This window comes from Pygoscelis adeliae, unplaced genomic scaffold (genome assembly GCF_000699105.1).
Source record: "Pygoscelis adeliae isolate BGI_AS28 unplaced genomic scaffold, ASM69910v1 Scaffold485, whole genome shotgun sequence".
Taxonomy (NCBI): domain Eukaryota; kingdom Metazoa; phylum Chordata; class Aves; order Sphenisciformes; family Spheniscidae; genus Pygoscelis; species Pygoscelis adeliae.
The window spans coordinates 1,010,647-1,036,768 of record NW_008824803.1 but is presented as its reverse complement, the minus strand read 5'-3'; the positions used below and the strand labels follow the sequence as shown (position 1 = coordinate 1,036,768).

At 36.4% G+C, this 26,122-nt stretch overlaps 1 protein-coding gene across 2 annotated transcripts in view; it reads left to right on the top strand.

Annotated features, from left to right (window-relative positions):
- Positions 1 to 26,122, top strand: part of STAG1 (stromal antigen 1) — a 162,779-nt gene that overhangs the window by 41,950 nt on the left and 94,707 nt on the right. For both annotated transcript variants that reach the window (XM_009323998.1, XM_009323997.1), the window contains exon 5: positions 24,543 to 24,619. In XM_009323998.1, the coding sequence (XP_009322273.1) occupies positions 24,543 to 24,619 (77 nt within the window). The remainder of the gene's footprint in view (positions 1 to 24,542; positions 24,620 to 26,122) is intronic.

Here is a 26,122-nt window from a genome sequence, read left to right as displayed (position 1 = left end):
CCAACTTGAGCCTTGAACGTCTAGTTGTTCCTAACTATTCTAGTAAGATCCTCTGAAAAGTTCTGTGATTGAATGGTGCAAACTGAGTCATCAAGTGCAGGATTTAGGAGTTAGCTTGCCTGAATGCAGGATGGTATGCTCATTTTGATTTTTATTAATGTTCTGTGCTCTTAATTAAGGGCAAGCTAATAGATTTCTGTTTTGCCAAAGGCGATTGAAGGCTAAAACCAGGAAAAAGCACTGTAAAGTGGCCAATGTATGGTCTGGCAGAAGAAATGAACAAGCAACTGCTTGCTTTGCTGTTGGACAGGATTTCAGAAAATAAATTAGCCAGGAAATAGTGTTATTTACTCTGATTAATAACATTTTAATAGGCAGTATAACATTGTAAATAGAGTAATGGTTTTAAAAAAAATTAGTCTTTTGTCATTTATTTGTACACAGTTTTGGTTTGTGATCAATGGAATAATATTGCTCTGTACAGATGGATGTTATTGATCATGGAAAGAAGACTCCTTGATTATAATTTCTTCCTGCAAATCGTTTTGTAAGGAACTGCAAATTGTTCATGAGAAATGTTGCTGCCTTTGGCATGTGTTAAAAAGCTTTATGTCTTCAGTCATTCATGTATTATTAAGATAGTGATATCATAAACATGCAGTATTTTGAACAAATTAGAAAATAATGCTGTTCATTGCATTGGAGCCTGTGTTTTCATTAAGGGAATAAAATATGCTTTCTTCAACAAAATCCCTTTTTTAGTGTGTGAGTTTAGGGGAGAAGTTGCAAAGTAAAGGACTAATACACATTAAAAAAAATTGATGCTTACTCATACATGATTTAAGTCATAGATCTGTGTATGAACTTTTCGCCCAGTGCTTAAAGCGGGACATCTTTATGGAATTTTTCCTTGTGAATCGGGCACTTGGGGATCCATGCTCTCTTCCAACTTGAGCCTTGAACGTCTAGTTGTTCCTAACTATTCTAGTAAGATCCTCTGAAAAGTTCTGTGATTGAATGGTGCAAACTGAGTCATCAAGTGCAGGATTTAGGAGTTAGCTTGCCTGAATGCAGGATGGTATGCTCATTTTGATTTTTATTAATGTTCTGTGCTCTTAATTAAGGGCAAGCTAATAGATTTCTGTTTTGCCAAAGGCGATTGAAGGCTAAAACCAGGAAAAAGCACTGTAAAGTGGCCAATGTATGGTCTGGCAGAAGAAATGAACAAGCAACTGCTTGCTTTGCTGTTGGACAGGATTTCAGAAAATAAATTAGCCAGGAAATAGTGTTATTTACTCTGAGTAATAACATTTTAATAGGCAGTATAACATTGTAAATAGAGTAATGGTTTTAAAAAAAATTAGTCTTTTGTCATTTATTTGTACACAGTTTTGGTTTGTGATCAATGGAATAATATTGCTCTGTACAGATGGATGTTATTGATCATGGAAAGAAGACTCCTTGATAAATATAATTTCCTGCAAATGGTCCTTTTGTAAGGAACTGCAAATTGTTCATGAGAAATGTTGCTGCCTTTGGCATGTGTTAAAAAGCTTTATGTCTTCAGTCATTCATGTATTATTAAGATAGTGATATCATAAACATGCAGTATTTTGAACAAATTAGAAAATAATGCTGTTCATTGCATTGGAGCCTGTGTTTTCATTAAGGGAATAAAATATGCTTTCTTCAACAAAATCCCTTTTTTAGTGTGTGAGTTTAGGGGAGAAGTTGCAAAGTAAAGGACTAATACACATTAAAAAAAATTGATGCTTACTCATACATGATTTAAGTCATAGTAATGTCAAGGAATTATAAAATATTTTGTATGCATAGTGTACAGAAATAAATACACCCCCAATAACTATACGAGGCAGTTAAAAACATGCTGTTAACCACATTCAAAAATGGGAAGGTAAGACTGAAAGATGGAAATGACTTAATTTCATGCGTGGTGTAGATAAACCAGATCTGATCTTTGTACTTCTTGTTTCTGAGCCTTGAGGTAATTTTTACAGTGTGTTTATCTTGAAGTGAAAGCTTCTAAAATTCAAACTGAAAATAAGATGCAAATTATTAACTGGTTTGGGTGAAGATAAATCAGATTACCAGAAATGCATGAAATGTTTCTTCAGTTCTTTAAATGAAGATAGGTAAGGTTAAAAAGTTCATATCAAACACTTGACAATGATTGTGGTTACATAAAAATCAATTTTTTGTGAAAAAGTACAAATGGTTGATATTTGTTGACGTTATTGAAACTAAAGTTTTCGTTTCATTCTGTATATCGTTTTTAAATCAAAAAGGTTTTCAATATTTCTTCCTGTTTGCTGCTGAATGACATCTGTGCTTTTCATCTCATGTACTCTTTCTTCCTTACTATTTTTTTTCTATACTTTAGCTCTTAAAAATTTATTTGGCTATGGGAAAAATAGCTACAATTTTTTTTGTTGTTGTTTTAAGCTTTGTATCTCCCTAACTCTTCCGGGGATGGGAAGCCTTGAAAAATGGGGAAGAAAAAAAAAAAATCAGATCTGAAAGTGTAAAAAAGATATGAAATAGTACATCACATTTTATAGCCACTTGTGAACTATTGGCATCTTTTTCCCAAATGGTGCATCCTACTACTTTCAGAAAACGAGTGGGAAAAAAAACCCCAGGAATTCGCTGACCTTTCAGTACAGGAGACATGAATGAAGGGCACACTGTTCTGTGGTTTCAAAATCTGAACGAAATACCTGCTGTGTTGAGGTCTGACTTCAGTCCCAAGATTTCACCCTATGAATTAGTAACAGGAGCAACAGTAATTTAAACCAAACTTTTTTTATTACTCTCTACCTGAATATATTGAACTATTCATGTTTCAAGTATGACAGCAGACCAAAAATAAGCTGGCTTAAAATCAGCTATTAACTAATTTATTAATATGAATTAATATAAACTTTCAGATAACTTAAAATAAATTTATTTAATTAATTGACGGAACTTGTGATACTAGAATACTTTAGAGAAAATGTATAATATAAGGAAAGACAAATTACCTTTGAAATTGTAGTCTAAGAGCAAGTTCTGCACTGCCAGTTCTGTATAATACATTCAAATCTCTGTTGAAAGTGAAAGCACTCCTTGTAAGCATGGAACAAAGTCTATGTTCTACTCCTGTGTACTACTTAGTAAATTCATAGCTTGTAAAATTATTTTTGGCACTGCTCATTGGAGATAGATTGTGTAAGGTTTTCAAATATTACTGCTTGTTTTCTACTGTATTCATTTAATTACGTACGTATCGATCTGGAAAATGGTACTACTCGTGACTACAAAGTTACTGTTTGAGATGTCTCTCTCAGATTGATGATGCTTTAATGCTACAACTTTTTAAGAGAAGAGCGATAAATACCTCTTGGTGTTAATGATTCAGAACAGTTGCTGTCTTACTAGCCAGATCTGTCATTTCCTCTTTATTTATGCTTAGTTTTTTTTTCTGTATAACACAAATTTGTTACAGGAGGGACACCTCTGTACTAACAGATAAGAAAAAACATTAGTTTGATTTTTGTGACAGTATTGTTCTGACTTGTGACAAATCATGCCTCTATATGAGTTTGTCTCTACCTATGCATTAGATGCATTGCTGGATTTTTTTTTTTAGGTGACATAGATGGTACTTTCTGTGAAGACAGGAACTAACTATGAAAAGCAATCAAATACTACTAGATCTTAGTACTGTCTTACTGCATTACAAATAGGAAGGCTCCTCATGTCTCTAGACTTTTCCAAAGATGCAAATTCTGCTGAAGGTTGAGTCAGACTTTTTCCAGACCAAGGGTAGGAATTGAATTCCAAAAATGACATTTCTTTTAGCAAACACTCTAATTACAATTCTCTATCTTTTGCATTAAGGAAGCCATAGATTTATTAAGTGCAGTGCTAGTACACGCTTCAGTAATTACTTTTGAAGAGAAAAAGACAGGGATGATTAAAAAGGTCTACATCCTAATAAAAAAGCCTTATTCTGTGGCACAAAGAAAGTGGTTAAAACAAATCCAATATTTTCTTAATCTGCAAGCATTCAACAGTAACTGGATATAGAAGAAAAAGAGCAACTTGGGTTTCAAAGAAGATACATCTAAATTTGGCAAAACTGGGCTCTTAAGCAGATACAATCCTGCTCACATTCCACTACTACCTGCTTCATTCTCTATTTATATCAATCTGATCATATTGCCTCAGTCGTCTTTAACCTGAACCGTGACCAGCTGAGCCTTACAATTTTTCACCTCCTTTTAACTGGAAGTTATGGCATTTTCTGGCACTGCTAGGGTCAAACCCATTACAGGGAAGACTGGTGTAAATGGCATTTACCTCCATGTTGTCGTCTTTTCCTTATTTGCATCGAGCAAGAAGGATGGTGGAATGTTTTTTTGGGTACCTGGAAGGGTGAAAAAGGAGGTTGTACAAAACTATTATCTTGCAGGAACAGTGAGGAGTTCCCTTGCCAGAAGTCTGTACCCTTGTTTAAATAAGGAACTGATAACCCCTAGCAAAGCTGAACCCAGTTCTTGGGTAACTGTCATCAACTGAGAAGTGAGCAGTAGAGTGTTTCACACTTATTTCAGTTAACACCATTAGCTTAAATTTCAGTTTAGAACAACTGGTTTTCGTACTCTTCACCTGTAGCATTGGGTCCTGGGTATTTCAGTTCGAAACCGCCTGATTTCATAAAGCGATGAACTCAAGAGTTATGAGGTTAAAACACCTTTGACTGATTAGAAAGCCTTTTCTCTCAGGAGTAGTCTGCAGAGTTTAATAGGCACCATCTGTTGTGGAAGTAAGCTTCTACAAACTTGTAACATCATCTTTTGAAATACCTTTAATGTAGTTTGTCAGATTTACCACAATCTCTACTATTTATTTTGTTTATTTCATCATTATTGAAATAAGTGTTCTGGGTAACTTGTAAGTTGTTGTGACTTAGGAAACTGTGATAATAGGAAAAGGGCCTAGAAATACTTCTAGCAACTTTTGGGAATGAAAACTTATTGTAGATACATTTAACTACATTGATATAGCCAATAATGTTGTTATTTGAAAGAACCTTTTTTTTAGACTCTAGAAATTATCAGATCCCAAAATTCTCAAGGATTAAACCACTAAAACAAGTTTTACTTCAGATCTAATTTTGTATGACAAGCATACATTTCCTATTGGCCATGTTTATTCCCAGCACAGACTCCTGGATCAAGATTATTTAGCCAACTACATGAATTGAACCATGAAGTAATGCAGGTAGCTCCATGATAAGAGGTAGTGGTGATAAATTTCTGAGATATAACCAAAAAATGACAATGGTTTAAAAAGAATTGCTGACATTATGAAGTGATTGTTCTTGAAATTTAGTAAAACCAAGTAGCAAGAAGTTGTTTAAAACTGTTGGAAATAAGACATCTGCCTAAAAATTAATCTGCTTGGATTACCAATGTATAGAAAGAGTGGTTGATGAATACTGGAAGTTTCAGAAAGACGGAATGGTTTATTTTGTATCATTTCTTACCACAGGTGATGATGGATAGGTATCTTAAGCAAAAGGATACATAAATGATCGCGGGAGATGTGGTGTATGAGAAATGGAGGTACATATTTGAACAGAGGGCCGTTAAGAATTTGCACAGTTTTATTTGAAATGCAGCAAATTCTCTGTCAAGCGTTTTTAAGGGAAGTTGTGAATATTTTTGTAACTTACATGCTGCAGCTCAATCAAATTACAGTTTTATTTAGTGATTGAATTGAGCTCCTATTTACACAACTACACAGGGCTGTAAACAGGGTAACTACAGAGTCCCTCTTACCAAAACTTTCTCTGTCATCCAGATGCAGAACCAGATACAGAACCAACTCCTCCACCTGCCATCCCCCCCCACCCCCCGAAAAAAAACCCCTAATCTACTGATGTCCTAAAAATTGTTTTGGAAGTATTATCACAAATCTCTAAAAAGGAGATCCTGAAATAAGCTAATGAAGTGAGAATCAAGATCTGATCAGATCACACTCCTAGACTTAGAAACGATTTAGGAATAAAATCATTGAACTACCAGCAGAAGTATGTAACCTTCATTAAAGACAGTTTTTCTTCCAGAGAGAGGACAGACTGGAGTTCTACAGAGGTTTAATTTGCCTCTGGGGGTAAAGGTGGGAGTAATACTTTAGAGTCCAGGAAGGTGGATAACAATAAAATTAATGAATTAAATAAGATACCTAGAAGAAAATGGAAGATACTACATTCTCTCTAAAAGAAAGCCATATTGTTGCAATGTACTGGCATCTCTTAAACATAAGAACAAAGTAATGTGGTAAAGCAGTTCTGCACAAAAGCTGTTGAGAAAATTGTTACATGGGCAACTATTAAAAGAAGGGACTAAATTTTCATTTTGGGAGACCAAAGCTGATTAATAAGTACATAACATGGTTTATATAGGGAAATGGAATATCATGCAAGAGACTTTAATTATGCAATTGTATAATAAGGACATTTCAGAGGGACCTAGCAGTGCTGCTAAGTAGCATTATATTTATTAAATTGAGAACTGTAACAGGAGATTATATATATATATTTGATGGAAATAAATACCTTTTTTCCAAATAGTTTAGCAGAGAATTGTTTTGTGGATTAGGTGGTTGTAGTGGATTTTCAATTTGTTGATTCAAACCATTTTTGCCCCCTTTTGATTTTTATCTTAGATTCTTCAAGTCAGTTTAATTAATTAGCCATTCAAAGTGACTTTTTTTTTCATTGATGAAGAGGAGGCAGCTGCATTTCAAGAAAAGAGCATCTTTTGAGGTTAACAAAAGATTGCTGTTACTCCTGTGTTCTCACAGGCTGCCTTTTAGACAGCTAGTTTTTTCCTTATGGTGGGGAAGACTGAAAAATACAAAATTTAACACACAGGTGAGGTCAGGTATATTTCCACGGATCCCCATAACAACATGTTATGGGGATAATTTCCTCCAGTTAGAGCTGGATTTCTCAAGAGTCCCCTTTTTCTTTCTGAAGTTATGAACCAAAAGAAATGGAGAATCTTGACAACTAGAGCATATGTGTTTCCCACTGAATTCATACTGTACTAAGTGGCTGTGTGTATGACAGTGTATTTCTAGGGAGCTCCTTTGGTTCCAAGGATATTGCTCACGTGAATTTTGCTTGAAGTGAGCTCTACCAGAGTATTCCCTTCGGACTTTTTTGTTAACCAAGAAAGGCATTGAATCCTATGCCATCCTAACTGCAACTGTAAATCAGCCTCTCTGATCTTGTGACCTGTGTCAGTTTTGGATTCTGAAACTGTAGGTGAGTGGAAAGAACAACAGTTGCTGGGCCAGCCAAGTTCCTAAGTGACCTTTCTACTCTTAACTCCAAGTCTTGTAACAAGAAATTCCTGTCTTAAGGTTTTACCTATAGTTTAGAGCCAGCTGAAGATTCTCAGTTCTTGTGAAGCAAACATCAGTGGGGAATACAGTGGAAATCATTAAAATTCTTTCTTTAGAGCCTTTGAGGAGAAGTTACTTCTAATCTGCAGTGAGGTGGTTATTCTAAAACTATGGCCTAACAAAACAAAAATCGTAACTGATTTTTGCAGTTTAAAGTAGAGAATCACGTACACTAACATATTTGCTTTTAAAGAGAGAAGAAAATACATTCAACTATTATGCCTGACTAGAAGTCCGAATTTCATTCTGGTATAGCACCATTGGTAGAATATCAGCAAACCACATTCTTTTCAGGTTCAGAGGAAAGGTATAAGTTTGTTTTCATATCTTGCTTTATTATTCAGTGAGTTGGGTAAGTGACCAGTGATGGAGTAGCTTTTTGCTCTGAATTATGAGAAGATCGAGTTTATGGATTGGCAGCACTTTGATTTGTAATTTTCCAAGCAGCTGTTGAACTGTCTTTTCAACCAGTCACCACTGAATTTGCTTCCAGAAGATGTAATCCTTTCCATTAATATACAGAAGAAAATATATGCCACTCAATTCCTGGTGCCACTTGTGAGTATTTCAGTAAAAGACTGACATTTTAAGTTCTGATTAACAAAGGAATCATAAGAGATTCAAACTGTCTTGAATTCTTTATCTGAGTTACAAAGGGTTTAATCTTAATGATAATGATGCAGAAAACCTGGATGAGTTAGTTTGCTTTCTGTTCTCAAAATTTGTTATTAATGTGATTCCCCTCCCCTCCCAGAGACACCAGCCTTCTGGGGCTAGCATCGAGATAGCGAAGGTTTGTAGTTGATGCAGAAATTTTACTTACTGATGTTGTATGCAGAATACAGCTTATTCTCCCTTATATCATATGATGTCTCACTATTGAATATGTTTTTTGACAATTTCTAACTAAATCCATGGCTTAGAGTTTAATTTATGATGTGTACATTTGGAGTTGCTTATACTTCTGCCAAACATACTTTTTTTTTTGTGGTGGGCGAGTACACTTGCGTTCTAAAGATTTTTAAACACTCTGTGTGTCCTGTCTGTCTGCTCCGCTTGTAGCTGCCTACAGAAGAATGTTGCAAACAGGAAAGATACCAGCCCAGGCCCATTATAAGCACTTGCAAACCATTTTGTCTAATAGCAGTGAAGGATGTTCTCACTCTCAAATTTGTTTGATATCTAATTTTCAACCCTTTTTTTTTTCCCGGTTTCCATGGTAGCCTGTAACAGTAGGATTATACTTCAGTTATGTGCTGTGTGGAAAAATCACTTTATTTAGCTCTCTGATAGTTCACTGGCTACTTCCTTGGGATTTTTTTTGAGACGTAACAAATCATTCCATATAAATCTTCTCTGTCCCACATGGAATTTTGTAGAGACTTCTCATAACCCTCTTTTTGCCACTCTTTTTCATTTCATTCCAGTTACTTCTTTGTATTAAAAATGCACCAATTAAGATTAAAGAGTGAAACTGCATTCATATGATATTTATGACCTAATCTTAGGTCCCATGGTTCTTACCTGCTAACTCAGCTGTGACGGTCAACTTCTACCTTAAGTTTCTGAGATATCTGCATTCAGATGAGGCCTTGATGTGAACAGTCTGCTGATAAGGGGCAGTGGCTGGGTTTAGCAGTTCGCAAGGTGTTATCGGAGTGGAGTCGTAACTGTTGGGTATAAGCTGTTTGGCCTTGAGAAAGACAGAGTGGCCTATAACAATTGTCGGTTAGTTTAACTTGGTATATTACTTTATTGCTCTGGTTGTCTGATACTTTGGCTAGTGATTACTTTGTAGTGCTACTTTGCATATTATGTATATAATGCCATAATTATTTCTTTTACCTCCTTAATTGGGATATAAAATTAAAGTTGGATTTAGTTTTGACAGGGCTTTTGTGCATGAATGGTAGCTTAGTAAACTTCGTGATTACAGAGGTGTTTAATACATTTTAGGGAGAAAAAATAATCAGAGGTTGGGGAAGGAAGGAAGAATTTTAACATTCAAAGTGAGTAAATTAATTGATCTCAACTGTGTACTACAGTAATATTAGTATAGTACAGTATAATGTAATGCATATTAGTATAGTACACTGTTTTGATTGTAAAGTGTATTCACTGTAGCATACAGTGTTAATAGTTGAGCTTACTTGCATTGGCTTTGCTCTGATTATGGTAGGTTATAAAATTAAGAGCGATACTATGGACCAGGTTTAATACCCAAGCTGTGAAGATGTGAGACAAGTTAGAGAGAAACTGCAGGGCTTAGATTTAGATATAACATGCACAGATGAATGCACAGATGGATATCCCCTAGCTTTCTTTCAGGGAAATACACAAAGAATTGATCTGAGTGGCTGATGTTTCCTAGTGCTCTGAAGGAAGACTAGGCAACAAGCTGCTCTTGGGAAAGGTGAGCATCTGCACTCCTCACCCCTGGTAGTGTTCCTCTCTGCCTGCCTGTGTTGAGCAAAGCTTGCAGTTCATTCTGTTTAGAAACAGTGAGAGACATTGCACTATTTTGAAAAATGCATTTAACCCTTAGGTATTTTGAGACTTTAATCTCACGGAAACAATGTAAGGTGGCAGGCATTTTGAAAATGGGCAATCCTCTATGCATTTCTTTTTAGTTCTTATCAGTCTGTAATAACAGCAAAAAAGTACTAAATATCCTAGAAAAAAATTAATTACATGCATGAGATCTCATTAATAGGGACAGTTCAAGGAGAACGGAAAACTGAAACGTGTAACAGTGGAATGAAGGATGAAGAGGTAAACTAGTGCCTTTAAATGCAGGAAAGCATAAGGGAAAAGGAAGAAATTATGGACTCCAAAAATTACAAGAAGGGAATATGTTTTGTGAGGGCACATCTACACAAATGAGCTTAGGAAGCAGGAGAAGAGGGAGGCAGACAGGTGTACATCCCAGTGGTTTAGCTTTGCTTCAACAGCCAAAATAGCAGTATACTCATTTCATCTGATGAGTATGTTGTGGGGCTGCTTTAAGCATAGAATGATAGAGCCAGGATATATTGCTGAACAAGGCCATAAATTAAAAATGTAACTCAGTTTTTTAATATTCTCATCAAGTACTTGATCCATAGTATAACACCCTTTGGTGTTTTTATTGTGGACTTCAAGGAAAATTTCATGTGGGAAGGACAACAAAGCAATTACTAGACAAGAGTCTATGCTGACATGGAGTTACAGCTGAGAATGTAGTTATGCCCAAAAAAATGGGTACTGTACAGAAAATTCAACATTATGGTTAAACTTAAAAATGTGAGCATATCACAGTAAAGACATCCTGATATCAAGATTTCCCGACATCTTAAACCGATAGTGGGGGAGAGGGAGCACTGAGAAACCTTAAAAGGAAGGATTGCCTAAAGTGCTGAAAGCAGGGGGGGAAAAAAAGAAAAAAATTTTGAGTGGTTTGTTACAAAATATTGAGAAAACTAAATGCTCTTTACAAAATAAAACATTAGCTGTAGGTTATGTTAAAATATTTTGCTTTACCCAAGTACTGCTTCATGTTTTCCCACTTTAAGGATTTTTCCACCAAGCTGTAAGACACAACCAGAGGAGTGCTTTATTCTGTTGCTGCGTAAGTGGTGTTTTGCATTTGGATATCTACAAAGAATAGTATTAATGGCATGATAAAACTTGATGTATTTATAGGGCCATTTTTAATTTGAGCAAAACACACCATTTCAACTAATTCTGATAGTAAAATTTGTAAGGTAGAGGATCCAAAACAATCTGAGAGAAGATTGTAAATAAGGATTTAAGCCATTTTCCAGATTAAACCTGCCTTACTTGCAATGCTTCTCTGTGTCTTTCTTCTTTCCTTTTTCCTTGGTGGCACTTGATTAATTTTTCCCCTTGAGTCCACTATCTTTGTGTTAATTAATGTACTCGAACTCTTCATTCCCTCTTGTATTTCATCTGCTATTTATTACTATTAGTCTTTCAGCAGTCTTTTCAGTACTTGCTGCTTTATCACTTATGTAAAGTTTTGTTTTTCTAGTATTAAGTTTACATAGGTGTATCTTTTTTTACATTTTGCTCTCAAATACTCCTTAGTGAATACTAGACACCCACTGTTGAGAAACAAGTTATATGTTGAGCTTTCTCAGTTTTCTGTGCCTTTTTCCACATTCCCACTTATATTTGTCTTGTCAACACTTCTTGTTATCTGTGTGTGTTCCAGCAGTTTATCTTTTCTCAGTTCTGAGGTGACAGTTCCCTCTTGCATTATAACTTTTACAAGCGTATCCACTGATTTTTGGCTCTAGTATGTGCTCTCTTGTTCTCTTACCCATGCCAAAACATGTTGAGCAACTATTCATTGTGTTGTTTTAACTTCACTTTTAATATAATGCTTCCTCTTATTTTTCTGTAGTAGCCAAGTTCCAATTAAAAAACAAGTTTTCTTCAAGGGCTTTTTTCTATAGAGTTTCATCTAGTTTTTCTTTGTAAATCCCTTGTAAATAAAGATCCTGCCTCTGGTCTATGAATGGCTAGTCCAGGCACAGTGTCATTGATATAAAAAGCTTTTGAGACAGCAGATACAGTATCTGTGCCACTCCGTGTGGGGAGTTTTTTTCAGGTAATGTATTACATGTTTAAACCATAGCTGTTACTGATTTCCTACTCCTCTTCAAATTGCTTAATGACCAGTCTCGGAATACCTAGAAGATTTCTTAAAGTTCATGGAATGGAAACTTGAAGTTCTTAATTTTGTATAATAGATATATATTTGCAATAAGGATAAAGCAGGACTCTAGCCTAAGGCCTCTTCCTTACCCTCTCTGGTAAGGAAGGGCTAATTCAAGCTCTCCCCTCCCCCCCCTTTTTTTTTTTCAGTTTAGGGTTTTTTACCTACCCAAAAGAAGGTGTTACAGTCTGTGTACATGCAGTTACAATTGTTGGTATGCTGCACTTTTGTAAATTCATCCATGAGTCTGCAAGGTAGATACCTGGAAAATGAAGAATGTGCTGTTGTGGACCATCTTTGAAATAGTTTAAATTGTCCAGACTCTTACAGGAACTCAGAAGTGAAAGAAAATAGCAGTCTGCAGCATCCTATCAATTCCTTTTGTAAGACCACCTTCTTTCTTCCTGCACTTCCCTACCTAGCTCATTGGCTGTAGCAAGAGCTGCACACATCCAAGATACAACAATTTCACCTGCACAACTCCTATTCACTTCCAAAACAGTTCTATTTTCTGTTGCTAATGAAGCTAGACAGAATAGTAGACAGCCTGTAAGTTGGTGACTCATCAAAGTTTACACACACAGAGACTAAATCAAGGTTGCACTGAGCATCTTAAGTTTGGCACTTCTTGATTTTTGCTTTAGTTTCTAAGCACAAAGATTTTGTATTTTTTGCATGTGATTTCTTAAATTCTTTGTATTTCCTTAGACAAAGACCTCCATATATGTGTTCAGATAGTCAAAAAATAAAAAGCTAACAAATAAGAGAAAACAGAATTTTTTTTTCCTAGCAAAGCAGGAAAAATAAGTATGTGAAAAAGGAGAACTTCTCTCATCTTGCATACTTTTAAATGAGGAGAGAGAAAGATAAAGGCATTGCTTTGAGCCAGCTCAGCTAAATTTGCATTGTCTTTTCACAGATCGTGGTCAGTAACTACTTTAGTCTTTAATATACTCTAAATAAGTGATTTCATGAGAAGCAGAACTAATGAAGAGTGATTCCTAGTGTATCTGTGTTGATCCACTTTACTGAATTATACAAAAGCTGTTGAATGTACTCATGAAGTATCAGCTACTCTTTGAGAGATGATGTTCTGAATGCCATGTAACTCTAAAAAAGATTTAGAAGCAGCTTGTAACTTTTTGGAAACTGAATAAGCTATATAGACAAACACTGCTGGGGAAGAGGTTGGTGTGCTCCAGTTGAAGCTTCTCTTGAAGAAGCAGCAGCATTGACAATGTGAGTGTCCCTGTCTTTCTCCAGCCTCAGTCAGAGGCTGAGAGAGATAACAGAGATTGAGGTCATGGTTCATACTGTGCCTGAGTGACCTCTTTGGCTTCTATTCAACTACCTGCTTTTGTAAAATTTATTGGAGCGTTTTATATCCAAGATCGGTCAGATTTGGTTTAAACAAATAGTTCAGAATTTATTAAGTAGCATACTTATAGACAGAAATGCACAGAAGTCTCATTTCCTTCTTTCAGATTAATAAAAAAAGGATAGAAACTTTTCAGATAGATGGTGGCTTTCATTTAATGAGGGAAATCAAATGTTTTAGATATAAGTTGTTTCAAAGACATTTCTATATCTCCAGTCTTATTTTACGAAGCACAGCAGCTTTCATCAAACCGGCTGTTAAAGTTCTTCAGCTTTCTGCTGCAGCTCCGTTTGCAGTGCTTACAAAGTATCTATTTTACTGCTGTTTAACATGTCTGATTTTTTTCCAACAAATAAATGATATGGGAAGATACCAGTCAGTGTTTGCCTGGTGGCTCTCAGAGTGGTGACTGGGGAATTCTGAAAAATAAGGATCAGCTATGGGAAACCTGGAGCTATTTTGGTCTGTTTGGTGGTGCTGTTGCCAATAAGATTTGGCACTGTATAGATGCTGCAAATGCAGACACTCCTTTTATGCCTTATCCTTTCCTTCCACATATTGGAGCAGCAAACAGTTCAAGTAAAATTGTAGAGGACCTGTACCAAGTGTATTTCTTCAGAGCCATATTTGAAAAGATCTCATGCAGTTAACAGTAGCTTCCTTGAGGTAAATAAAGCAAGATCAGTTGTCTCAAGGGACAAGAGGCAGGTGAATGAGAAGCCAGAGTATGGTGGTCCTTCAGTAGCTGCAGGGGACTTGCTTTTTTGGCCTGCTGAGTTCTGTCAGATCTTTGGCAACACCCAGGTGTGGCACAGCCCACAGAAAGGCCTGGCCTATTGCTTCGAGGGAAGAAGGGTGCTGTAAAGGACTGTGTTTCTCTCCTTTTTTTGTTGTTGCTTTGTTTTCTTTCTTATGAGATTCTATTTTTTGTGGAGTCTAGACCCTGTCACATCAGTTGAAGATCTCTAGATAATTACTTCTCTTTTTGTAATTTTTTTTAGGATTTCTCTTTCATCTTCCCTTCTTTACTACTTCTGAGAAACTGAGAAATAGGGCTAGAAATAAGAGTAACAGAGGACTGAGGAAAGGATCAAAACTTCATCAGGGGAAGCTTTTTTTTACCCTGGCTATATAATCCTCCTGTGATTGTCTTTTGCCTCCTAACTTCCTGGTAAGTGGAGGTACCATGTTTTATGGAGTTTTGTTTTACATATTGGGAGACATGTGGACATTGACTAACAAGAAATTTGTTTCTCTGATAAAGAAAATACCCTTTGGCAAAAATGTGTATGAAGGGGTGTTGAAGATTGATGGTATGTCTGTGAGTCTACTGCTGAGCTGTCTTGTCAGTGTGAACCTGGTGGGACAAGCACATTCATAGAAAGTAGAAGGAATGGTGGACCTTCTGAAGTGAATGGATGGACACTGAAGTCGATGTCCTTGGTGGATCATTTCTATGAAAGAGAGCTTGAAGTTCTTTGAAGCAGGAAATGTGGATAAGTGTGATGTGGTTAAAAGAGTCTGCCTGGATTTCCAGAAGGCCTTCAGTGGAGTCCTCACTCTCCTGAGTGAGGAGAAGCTGAGAGAACAGAGTTGGTCAATCTCAAGAAGAAAAGGCCAAAGGGAGATCTTACTGCTTTCTTCAAATAACGAGAGACTAGAGAGAAGGTGAAGCCAGACTCTTCATGAAAATCCATAGTAATAGGATGACAGTTAACAGATACAAGTTGAAACATGGGAAATTCCAGTTTGACATAAGGGAAAACATTTTTGTCATGACATGGTCAAGTACTAGAGGCGTAAGGCCTCAGGGAGGCTGTGGGATCACCATTCTGGGACATACTCAAAACTCACCTGGGCAGCCTGATCTAGTTGGCCGTGCTTTGGGAAGGGTTTGGACTAGCTGACAGTCAGGAATCCTGCCAACTGAAATTACTCTACAATTCTAGACTTCGAAGGAACATAAGTAGCTGTGAGTTTGTCCTTGCATGGACAAACATTTGATAAAAATCAAAGGAAACAGAACAAGGAAAAATCCGTTTTAAAATAGTAATTATCTGTTTATTACTTTCAAAATTGGTGGATTAAACCTTTCAGCTATCCAGAAGAATGCATAATAAAGAACCTGTAGTATATGAAGCTTCTTCTAGTATGGTGGAACAGAGATCCATTATTTTTCCTTCAAGGAGTACTCAGTATTTCGGAAACTGCTCTGGGGTTTATTGTAATTGCTGTGAAATATTGTAGAAAGCACAAAGAGAGTATAATGGTACGTTATAAGTACAAAGTACTGGTACAAAGCAATTGGTCTTAGCTGAAATCACTTTATCAGACAGATTGCATATTTTCAAGGCCTTTGCTATTATATTATCCCACACTTGAACTGTGCATTATAACAAGGGACACCTGGTACCAAGCTTCCGTTCACATAGGTACTCATAACATGTTGATAACTAGCCTAACAGCCTGGGACTAGGGCTGTGCGCAATGAACATAGGCACAGTTACAATGCCTGTTGTTAGCGATGGCAGTAATATTTTGACTCTGCCCTTGGCTACAAAAATGCTTACACAGTTAAGCTCTATTGATGTGCTCATGTTTGGATTGTCTGGCTCTTCTCCTGTCACTGGGCACCACTGAGAAGTGTCTGGCCCCATTGCCTTTGCGCCCTCCCATCAAGTATTTATACACACAGATAAGATCCCCACCCAAGAGGGGGGAAGAGCTTAGCCCCACACTGGGCCTCTGTCATTACAGAGAGAAGCTTATGTGGTTGCATGTTAACAGCGCAGGTGATGGGTGAGTCTAGATGTGAAAAGTCTTTGATAAAAGCACTCTGAAAGAGTAGATATACCTAAATGGACTTATTTCAAATATTTACATTGTTGTATCTTACACTTAACTTTCAGCTCTACCTCCAAACTACCTATGTTTATATTGCTGGATTTGGGTAACTTCTGACAGCATGCAGCTAAAGGCTGGTTCCACATATGCAGTGATAAGCTGTAGTTACTAACGTTTTGCTCCTGGAGCCTGCTGTCATTGTGAATAATTTGAAAATATAACCTCTTTGCTTGGCAGTGCTCTGAGAGGCAGTTAAGAATTAGAAATAAAGGACAAATTTATGTGTTTGTATATTAGAAACAAAGAAAAAAGAAATATCTCAAACTTACATTGCATCTGCATCTTGAGCATTGAATGTCGTTCTGACCATCCCACTTCCAAAAGGATATACAAAATTAGAGAAAAACCCAAGCAATGGGGAAAAGAATGGCAAATAGAGGAACAGTTACTTTTTGCAAAAAAAAAAAATAATCCCAGGCTTATCAAATAAAATGATCAGGCAGCAGCTTTAAAAATAGAATGAGGAATTTCATAGGATTTGGTTTCTTTACGGTAGACATTAAGTTTCTATCACTTTTTTAAAAGAGTGTATTTTTTTTTTTAACAAGGGGAAATAACTGGATTGTCGTCGACACAGATCATTGTCCTCTTTGTAAAAATTTCTGACCATCTTCAATGTATTTCTTCTCAGACCTGTAATGAGGGAATCATTACCTTCACTGTTATCTTCTGCATCAAATAACATTTTGTTTTTTAAAAGAGACGAACAGTTCCAATCATATGAAACACTGGTTATTTACATAAAGTTATCAACTATCAGAACTTTGAACTTCTAAGTGTAATATAGAATTGCTCACTCTAAAAATGAAGCAATTATCCTTGAATTTGGATATCAGAAATAGCAAGGATTTGATACTAAAATTCCACCGTTTCATGCAGTGAGCCCTGTGATAGTCAAAAAATTAATGAGTCCTCCCAGCTGTACTGACATTTCTTACATCCTTTATTGATACTCCTTATAGCTATTGGCACTATTAACATTACCGATTGTTTTTAGTCAGTTTCCATTTTAGTAAACTTTAAGAGATTATATTGAGGCTTCCATACTGAGCAAGACGTCTTCCTTTAGGCTGAATTTGGTTGTGAAAGGTCAGCAGAAACAGTTCAGCTAATTTTTTGAATGACAATAAGAAAAAAGTGTTTTCTTGCTTATGTTTAATTTATGTAAACCAGAACAATAACAGATTTCTGGGCCTTGTATTATGGAAGAGGTAAAATTCAAAATGGTTTAGTAGCGGTCCCTTTGAATGTGCCTCTTTCTGTCTCAGTTAATGACTGTGTATGTTATATGTATATGCCATCATTGAACATGTAATGAGCACAGAGTAGGAACTGTAGGTGGCAGTCAGGCATTGGGAGGAGAGAGCACAAAAGGGCCATAAGAACGATGGAAGGACTGTAACGACCAAAGTTTCCTCCATTCCAGAACCTATATTTTGTTGCAGATTTTCTCAGCTTTAACGTCACATGACAGTAGAGAAACATGTGTCTACCCTCAAGTATCTGTTCACGATGACAAGTAACAAATTACTTTATTTGCCATTTTCTCTGTTATCTGGTGGAATTCTGTTGTGTTCATATGTTTCTCATACTGCTTAAGACTCGCAGGGGGGCTAATACAGTTCTCTGTAATGGCTTTTCTGGTCTTCATCTAATTCAAAAAAACTTCTTGGAAGGATTTTTAGCAAAATCAAGATCTGAAAATTCAGGAAGAGGAGCCTGCCACTAAATCCTTGTCCTGTGTAACATTTACATTTATATTTGTTCTGAAATCTAGAATAGCTTTCCTGAAAATGTCTAGGCAGTGATAGAAGGGGAGAGAAGCTAGGAGTTTCTGCTGTAGATGTCTACTATGAACCATCAAAACAAGAAGGCCAGACACAAAAGCTTCATTGTTGATTTTTAATCAGTATATAGAGTTGTATGATGTACAGTAGATTGTGAGATGAAGGGACTTAAACTAGCAAGGTGTCATCAAGGAGTAGAATATAGCAAGTTAAGGATTGTCCAGTGAATTCTTACAAAGTGGTGGTGATGATTTTTTGATACAGAAGATTGGGGAACACAAATGGAAAACACTCTCCTTTAGAGGTAATTCTCATTGTTGGGATGGCAACTTAAATGAGCTCAGTCATTAGAATAGTAGTATTCCTAGTTCTGTGAGCGCAAAGTGAAGGGCAAAGCAATGATAATGGTCTTCAAAAGAGGAAGAGACTATACTGAAAAAATAGATACACAAGTCTGTATGGGAAACATGACCAAGGAAAAAAAAAATGAAGAGCTTCCTGTTCCAGAAAATTATATTCAAGACTCAAGTGCAAAATAATGCAAAGGAGGAGTAGGAATTATAGCGAGAGAACAACTTGTTTGAATCATGTGCTATGCAATGGTCTGAAAATCAAAATAGTATGTGGAAAATCAAAGATTTAAAGGTAAACGCTCAAGAATTGCAGGAGCATGTTGGACAAAATCAGAGCAATGCATAAAATAAGTAAAACAAAATTAAAGGTAACAAAATTATATTCTGGTATGTAAATTAATAACCAGAAGGTCAATTAAAGAATTGGACTGCAGCAAGAGAATACACTTTTCTGATGTATACTGTGTATCAGGTGAATGGTAAGGCATTAACATTGCAGGGAGATTTCAGAGAATGCATTCAAACATATTTTGGGAACTGACAGGTATTTGGGTTTGGTTTCGTTGTAGGAAGGTAGACTTAGACCAACCATTAGAACTATTTTTAACAGTTGCCTGTGATTCTCTGTTTGATAAGGTTTTAATTGTATGATGCCATCCCCCCCGCCTTGGGATTCTTGCTGATTCATTCAGTAAGAGTTCACCATCTAAAGATGTTCTAAGGATGAATTAGGGCTGTGTCTTTCAGGAAGATACTGGCTTTTGAATACTGCTTCATTGGTGGCAGAAGTTGGGCAATGTAGAGTCCATGCAAAAGGAAGAATTGGGGAATAAGTCGATAAAGGGGTTTTCTATTCCTGCGTGTGCCATGAAAACTGAAATTCAACTAAATATTTAGGCTAATGTCTTTCTAGAATCCTGACTTCTGGTTTCAGTAAAGTGTTTCCGTTTTCAAGCACAGAAATCAATAGAAAGTTAGGAGACCTGATGGGATTTAGGAGTCTCAGCATCTATTTGGATGTGCTTCAGCTGTCCCAATACTGCTTCCATTTAGATTAATGATTAATGCCTATTGATTGCAATGAGATAAAATCTACTTCAATGTTCCTATGTGCCACAGAAAATATTACTGGTGTGAGTACTTTCTGGTTAGTTTCAGGCAGCTCTCTTCTGGGAACAGTAAATGAAGTGTTACAGAAGTGTACCATGACCCAAGCTGAGCAGTGAGAAATAATGTGCTCTTTATGGCTTGACTTCAGTCTTTGTTTATCATCTTTCATTTGGAGATTTGTCACTAACACTTCTGAGACAATTAAAAACTGCACTTATGGACACTGTAGAAGTGGATTATTTCTTATGATCTAAATGGTAAGTGGGGAGAAAGGTATAGGAAATGCACATTGAATGATATCGAGGGAAAGAAATATTGCCCATCCAGCTATTCTGTAATCATCATCTATCCTTGCAAAGTCTTTATTAAACTTGCCCTCTCTTGACAGTTTCAACAGTCAAGATTACTTCCCAGTGCTCTGATCCCAACTATTGACTTTCAGCTAATGCAAAAGAGTACATTGCCTTTTTCATATGATACTTCCCAGTGCAAATCTTCTAGTGTCTTCATCTTGATGCCTTTATAAATCTTTCTTCTGGTTACTGTTTTTCCAATTTGTGTAGTTGAGAGATACTAATCAGTCACCGTGAATTTAAGGTCCCACGATTAATCCTTCTTTGGCAGGACACTTGTGGGCTTACTTTATATCCATTGACTTTAGTCTTCAGCTGCAATTTTCCCACCATTTTTCTTGCAGCTTACTCAGTTTGGGCAGGTGGTCCAAAAGAGAAGGGATAAAATTGGCTGTGTAGCTTTCGTGAATAAAGGTACCAGAGATTACAACTGACTATATAGTATAGTTAGTGTACTACAAAGTATGTAATTTATTACCAACTGTCAGCAGTTTAGATTTCAAGAGTTCATTTACTAGTAATTTGTTTTCATTAGTAGTGTTTAAATGACTGTGGGCTATTATAGCTGTAGTACCACTTACGCAGTGGCTTGTTTCTGTCATATAAGCTTCCCTTTCCTATAGAAATACCAGAATTGCCATATGCAAGAGGCCGTTGGTGTGTAGTGTTTGGTATGATGGTGTTCCTTGATTTCCAGCAGTAGTTAGTACTTTCTGTTTGACAGGAGAAAAGATAGTTATGGGACAACCTGCATCCAAAGAGTACCCTCTTTAACCAGTTTTAAAGGTTGGTGGTTGCTCAAACTTGAGAGCTTACACATTTTACAAAGCTCTTGGAGATTTTTGTTGTTACTTTTCTTTTGCAGGACTTACTGTTATAGCTGGTTAGTCTTCTCACTATAAATATATGTTTTGAAGCCACTGATTTTGTCGTATGTTATATCTCCTGGAAATGTTATATCTTGTTTTGTACACAGCTTTTTTTTTGTGTGTGTATTCATGCAATTTTGCATAAGCCCTTTTAGTCTTTCTCTTCTCTAGTTGAAATAATGTTGTGTCCTTTATACGTTTTTTCTTTTCACTTTTAAAAGCCAGGTTGGGTGACATGATTAATTATTGACAAGTTGAATTGATATCTGTCTTTAGCTGAAAGTTAAACTGAAATTTTGTCATTAAGGAAATATACTTACATGTCAGCAAGAAGACTTTCTAAAACACAATCTGTGTGAATAAATTTGAACTGAGAACTTAGTACTGAAGTGGAATAGGCTTCTCAATTTGTTAGTGGGCTAAGACAATTTAAATCCTCTTCCCTAAATACAGAGTAAGAGCTTCATGATAGAGGTGAAACTCAGTTTAGAAAAGGATAGAAGACTAGTAGCAACATGAGTAAGGCAGAGACCATAGGAATGCACTCCACACCTTCAATTGTATTTTACTGAAAATCTGTTCTATTTTAAGGATTCACTTTAAAATGGGAGAGTTTAGCTTTTCACTAATTATAAAAACTACAAATCTGAACAGTATTAACCATTGTAGTATTGAAATGTTTCGATGACACCATGAAATGTGTTGTGAGCAGAGTCTTCATAGCATATTTACAGTGTGTTAAAGCAGTTTCCCAGAAAAACAGACAGGATTATGTTTTGGTCAGTGGGGGAAAGGTGGCAGTAAGAAAAGCAGTCAGGCCAAAGCTATTACCTACTGCCAGATAAGCAGAAATGCTCATTTTGTTTGATATGACTTCCAGTAAACTTTGTCATAAAAAGTGGAGGAAAGAATGAGACATGACAGTGAGTTGATAAGTGTTGTTCATCTTCACTCCTCTTAATGCTTGCTTGACACTTCCTTGGCAGTGTTGAGCTCTTGTCCACCCTGGCATCCCTAGGAGATGTCAAGAGTTTGTTTCATCCTGTGCATGCCCCTGCCCTGTGCCTCCAAAGAGCTGGACTATTGCTTGTTTGGAAGATGTGTACAGAATCTACACCAGCCTTATCTGTAACACCTCTGCACAGGGATCAGTAGAAATCCTAAGGTGCCCAGGAGATAGATGATGCTGTCTCAGTTCTAGTCATGGAAGGTAAAAAGCCTTTCCATGACTGAAGGGAAACCGCCTGTGGTCTGTAGTCCTGCATTTACAACCTCTCCCCTTGGCCAATTTAGTAGGCGGATTCCATGTGTCTGTGGCACAGTGTGTAACCTGGAGGCTGAGTGCATCTAGTACGAGGCATCAGCTTTCTTTGAGCACAGTTACTGCATGTGCAAAGTTGCTGAATTAAAGAACCAGTGCTTTAAGCAGTGACCTCCTGAAACAGATTCCTTGAGAGAAATTGTTCAAGGAGAAATTATACTTGACTTGACTGTGAAGTAACATGTGGGAGGTCATTTAAGAAGTAACAATGTCTGAGCCACTAAGTAATAGTAACCACAGTACAATTGCATTCTGTATCCTCAGGGAGAAAAGACGTAGAGAACCACAACAGAATTACACAAAGTTGGAGGGAGATTTGAATTGAGTGAGTGCATTAACAAGGAATTTTAGTTACGGTATTTTTACTTTTTCTGACAAAGTAATATGGTTATGTATTATGTGGAAGGTATTTAAGGTATTAATAGAAGTCATAGATAAGAGTAAAATTAGAATCAGGGCCATAAAAATGAAATAACAAAGGTCAATAGATTACTTATTCAATGAGGGTTATATTACCACGAGAAGAGCAACAGATGACAGCATGCCGTGAGAGAAAGAGGTATTAATGCAGTTGAGGTGGATTTCTAAGAATAGCTGTCCACTGTTCAATACACTGAGACATACTTTGAAACTGTTTCACTTATTCAAAACAAAACTTTCAGTATTGGGGGAAACGTTAAAATATAGCTCCATTTACAGATGATTTCAAAGCTGATAAAACAGGTCTTCAGCTGTCATGTGGTAGTATTCTCTTAGTTTTGTGTTTTATATTAATATATTGCATTAATGTTTATTAATAATATGGAAATTACCATGCACAAACTTAAATCGCCATTGTTAGAACGGAGGTTGACAGTGTTACCCAGTATGAAATAGATAACAAGTAAATATTATTTAATGAAGAAGCAAGACCAATTCAAGAAATCAGTATTTACGTTGTGTTGTAAAAAGCTATCCCTACTAAGATATAGAGAATTGGTGTCCTGTAACTGTGCTTGTGTATTTTGAAATGTGTATGTTTCTAATGCTTGTTTTTCAAGGAATGAACTATCGGAATTAAAACATTCTCATAATATTTAGTATACTTAAATTATCTTCATTTATTCTTTGTACAGGGACTAATACTATTAGCTGTTAAGCTTCTTCTATTATGGTTTGAATTTTTGGAGGCATGCAGTGGATCATTAATCCAATTGAACTTTTTGCAAAAGCAGGGAGATCTACTCTTTGTAATGTTAATGATGTTGATATGGATTTTATAGCTCTGCAGTTTGCTTAATTTTTCTGCATTTCCTCCATTAACAAAAGAAGATTATGAAGTGGCAAAAAGAAGATCGTGCAGTAGCAAAAAAAATGTTCTCTATGTTGACTTGTGCTATGTGGCTGGATATTTAGACAATGTCTAGTTGCAAAGGCAATAATGTGTAAAAATATTTTATTTGTTTCTACTGATTGAATTTAGGATCAAGTAACAATAATTCCATTTATTGCTATTGTGTTGTTATATTTTCAATTTTGGTAGCTTTCTTCAATTTACGATGAAAAGTTAATCCTATCAACTACGCTGTTCGGGTAACAAGGAGGAATGGCATAATCCAAATGAAGGAATAACATAGATGCAATTGCTGCTTTTGGTCCTGAGCTGGCTCACATCTTGACTGAGCCCTTTGGAGCCTTTGGTTTTGCAAAGCCTTGCTGACAGTAGCACCATATGATGCAGTTGTGCTAGCTCTGGTCTGCAGGTGCTGTAGCTCCATTACCACAGTGCTGTGCCTAAGTCAATAAGCCGTGCTGGTCCTGAGCTAAGCAGTTGAAAAATCACTCCTGTTTCTCCGCGTAGAGATCATGGTATATCTGTAATCCACGTGACCCAACATAAAAAGTGGAGAATTACTAGTGGTGGCTGTAGAACTAAAAGATGTTCTTCACCTTATTTTGCACACAAAATTAAAAACACCTGGCAACTGCAGACATGGCATGAGCCCTACATTGCTATCACTTCTGTATCACACTTGCTCAGTTGTAAAGAGTAAAAAGATGGAAAATTTTACTAACTCTTAGTCTGATAGCACCTTACAGGACAGGTGATTTTTTTTTACGCACTTCCTCAAGAGACAGTCTTGTTCAATGCATTCCTGTTATTATTGCATTATATACTCTTTCATATGTATTATTGAGCTGTAAGTTTAGCAGCAGAAAAATGTTGATACTATGACATAACAAAAAATGGGTTGTGTTAATTTCTTTTGTTCCTTCATTACGTTACAGGTACTGTAAGAATTGAAATGTTCAGGAACATGCAAAATGCAGAAATCATAAGGAAAATGACAGAAGAATTTGATGAGGTATAGTACACAAAGTACTTTAAACATTATGAAATATATTACAATATACTTTTGTTTTAAAATAAAAATGCAGTGGGCAAGAAACCAGTGGATAAGCAATGTCTCAGTATGAGAAATTGCATTGACAAGCAAAGCAGCGATTTAAACTATTGGATGAGAAATAATGAGCCAGCATGAGCTTTAGGAAAGAATAATAATGGAAAACCAAAAAGTAATAAAATAATTTGAAAAGGTAGTTATAGTCACTCATCTTGAGAAGTCAGGGTTGTGGATTGAGTAGGCCCTGGATGCTGAAATACTGGTACTGAAGAGTTTGTGAATTAGCCAGTTTAAGGGCATAAGTGTGCTATCACGCAAAAGCATGGAGCAAGCTCACATCCGGTGCTGTAGGAGAGCCTAGCCAGATCTTACTCTGCAAGAACTAGTCTGGGTCCATGTAGACCCTCATATATCTTTGTATGGCTTTAAGGATCTCCTTGTCTGTCCGTATCCTGGATAGTAAGAGGAGGCAGTAAGAAGAACTGTAGAAAGTTTTCTCATCCCACTGAAATTGGTGGTGGTATTCTGGATTCTGAAGCTCACCTCTTGGAACTGCCATCATACAACAAAGAACGCCAGATTCTTGAGACAGGACTGCAGGCTTGGTGTTTGCAGTGTTCTGCTCTGTTTTCTGTGTGCAAATTGATGTTTTGTTCATTCGAAATGGCAATTTAAGCCAAATAGTAACTTGACGTGAAAATTACCATTTTGGAACAGTGTTACAGAAAGAAATACTCTTTCAAAAGATCTAAGCATTTTGTTTGAAACAAGTGTATTACAATTCAGATTGGGTATCTTCTTTCAAAATAAAAATGTTCCTAATGGTGAATGCTTTTTAGCTTTGAGATTCTTGAACTGTATTTCCTTTGATTTTTCATGTATAAAAAAATTAAATATTCTGAGTGTTCATTTTGTTTAGTGAGGAAAACAAATGCTGAAACATGAATTTTCTGTAGGACAGCAGTGTCTTTTTCTGACCAATTCTAAATGGAATGCCAAGGCTGCGATTCAAAAAGTTGAGTAGGAAAACTATAAATGTGAGCACTGCTCTTTTTCAGGTTTTCTTCTGCAAGATTTCCATCTTGTTCATGGCCTTGAACATGTTTAACTATGTACTTAACTGCGGCCATATGGATGCTCTTTTTGCTGTACTCAAGTGTTCAGTCGGGGCCTTTGTGTATGGGTGGGATAGCGTACAGTGAATAAAATTTAGGTGTACCATGATGAACAAAAGGATTGTATCAATTCATGCTACATTCTGGCTAAATTCATTTTGCTTTTTAAAACATCACCCAACCAAAGTTAATGAAATGCTGTGAATTTTTAGTAGTGTAATTTGAAAACAGAATTGGATATTGTCTTTAGTCTAGTCCCATTGTACAAAATAGAATGGCCAAGGCACTGTCCAAAAGCCAAAGAACATTGATTTTGCCTAAGGGAGGATTGTCCCGCAGTTGACGGAAG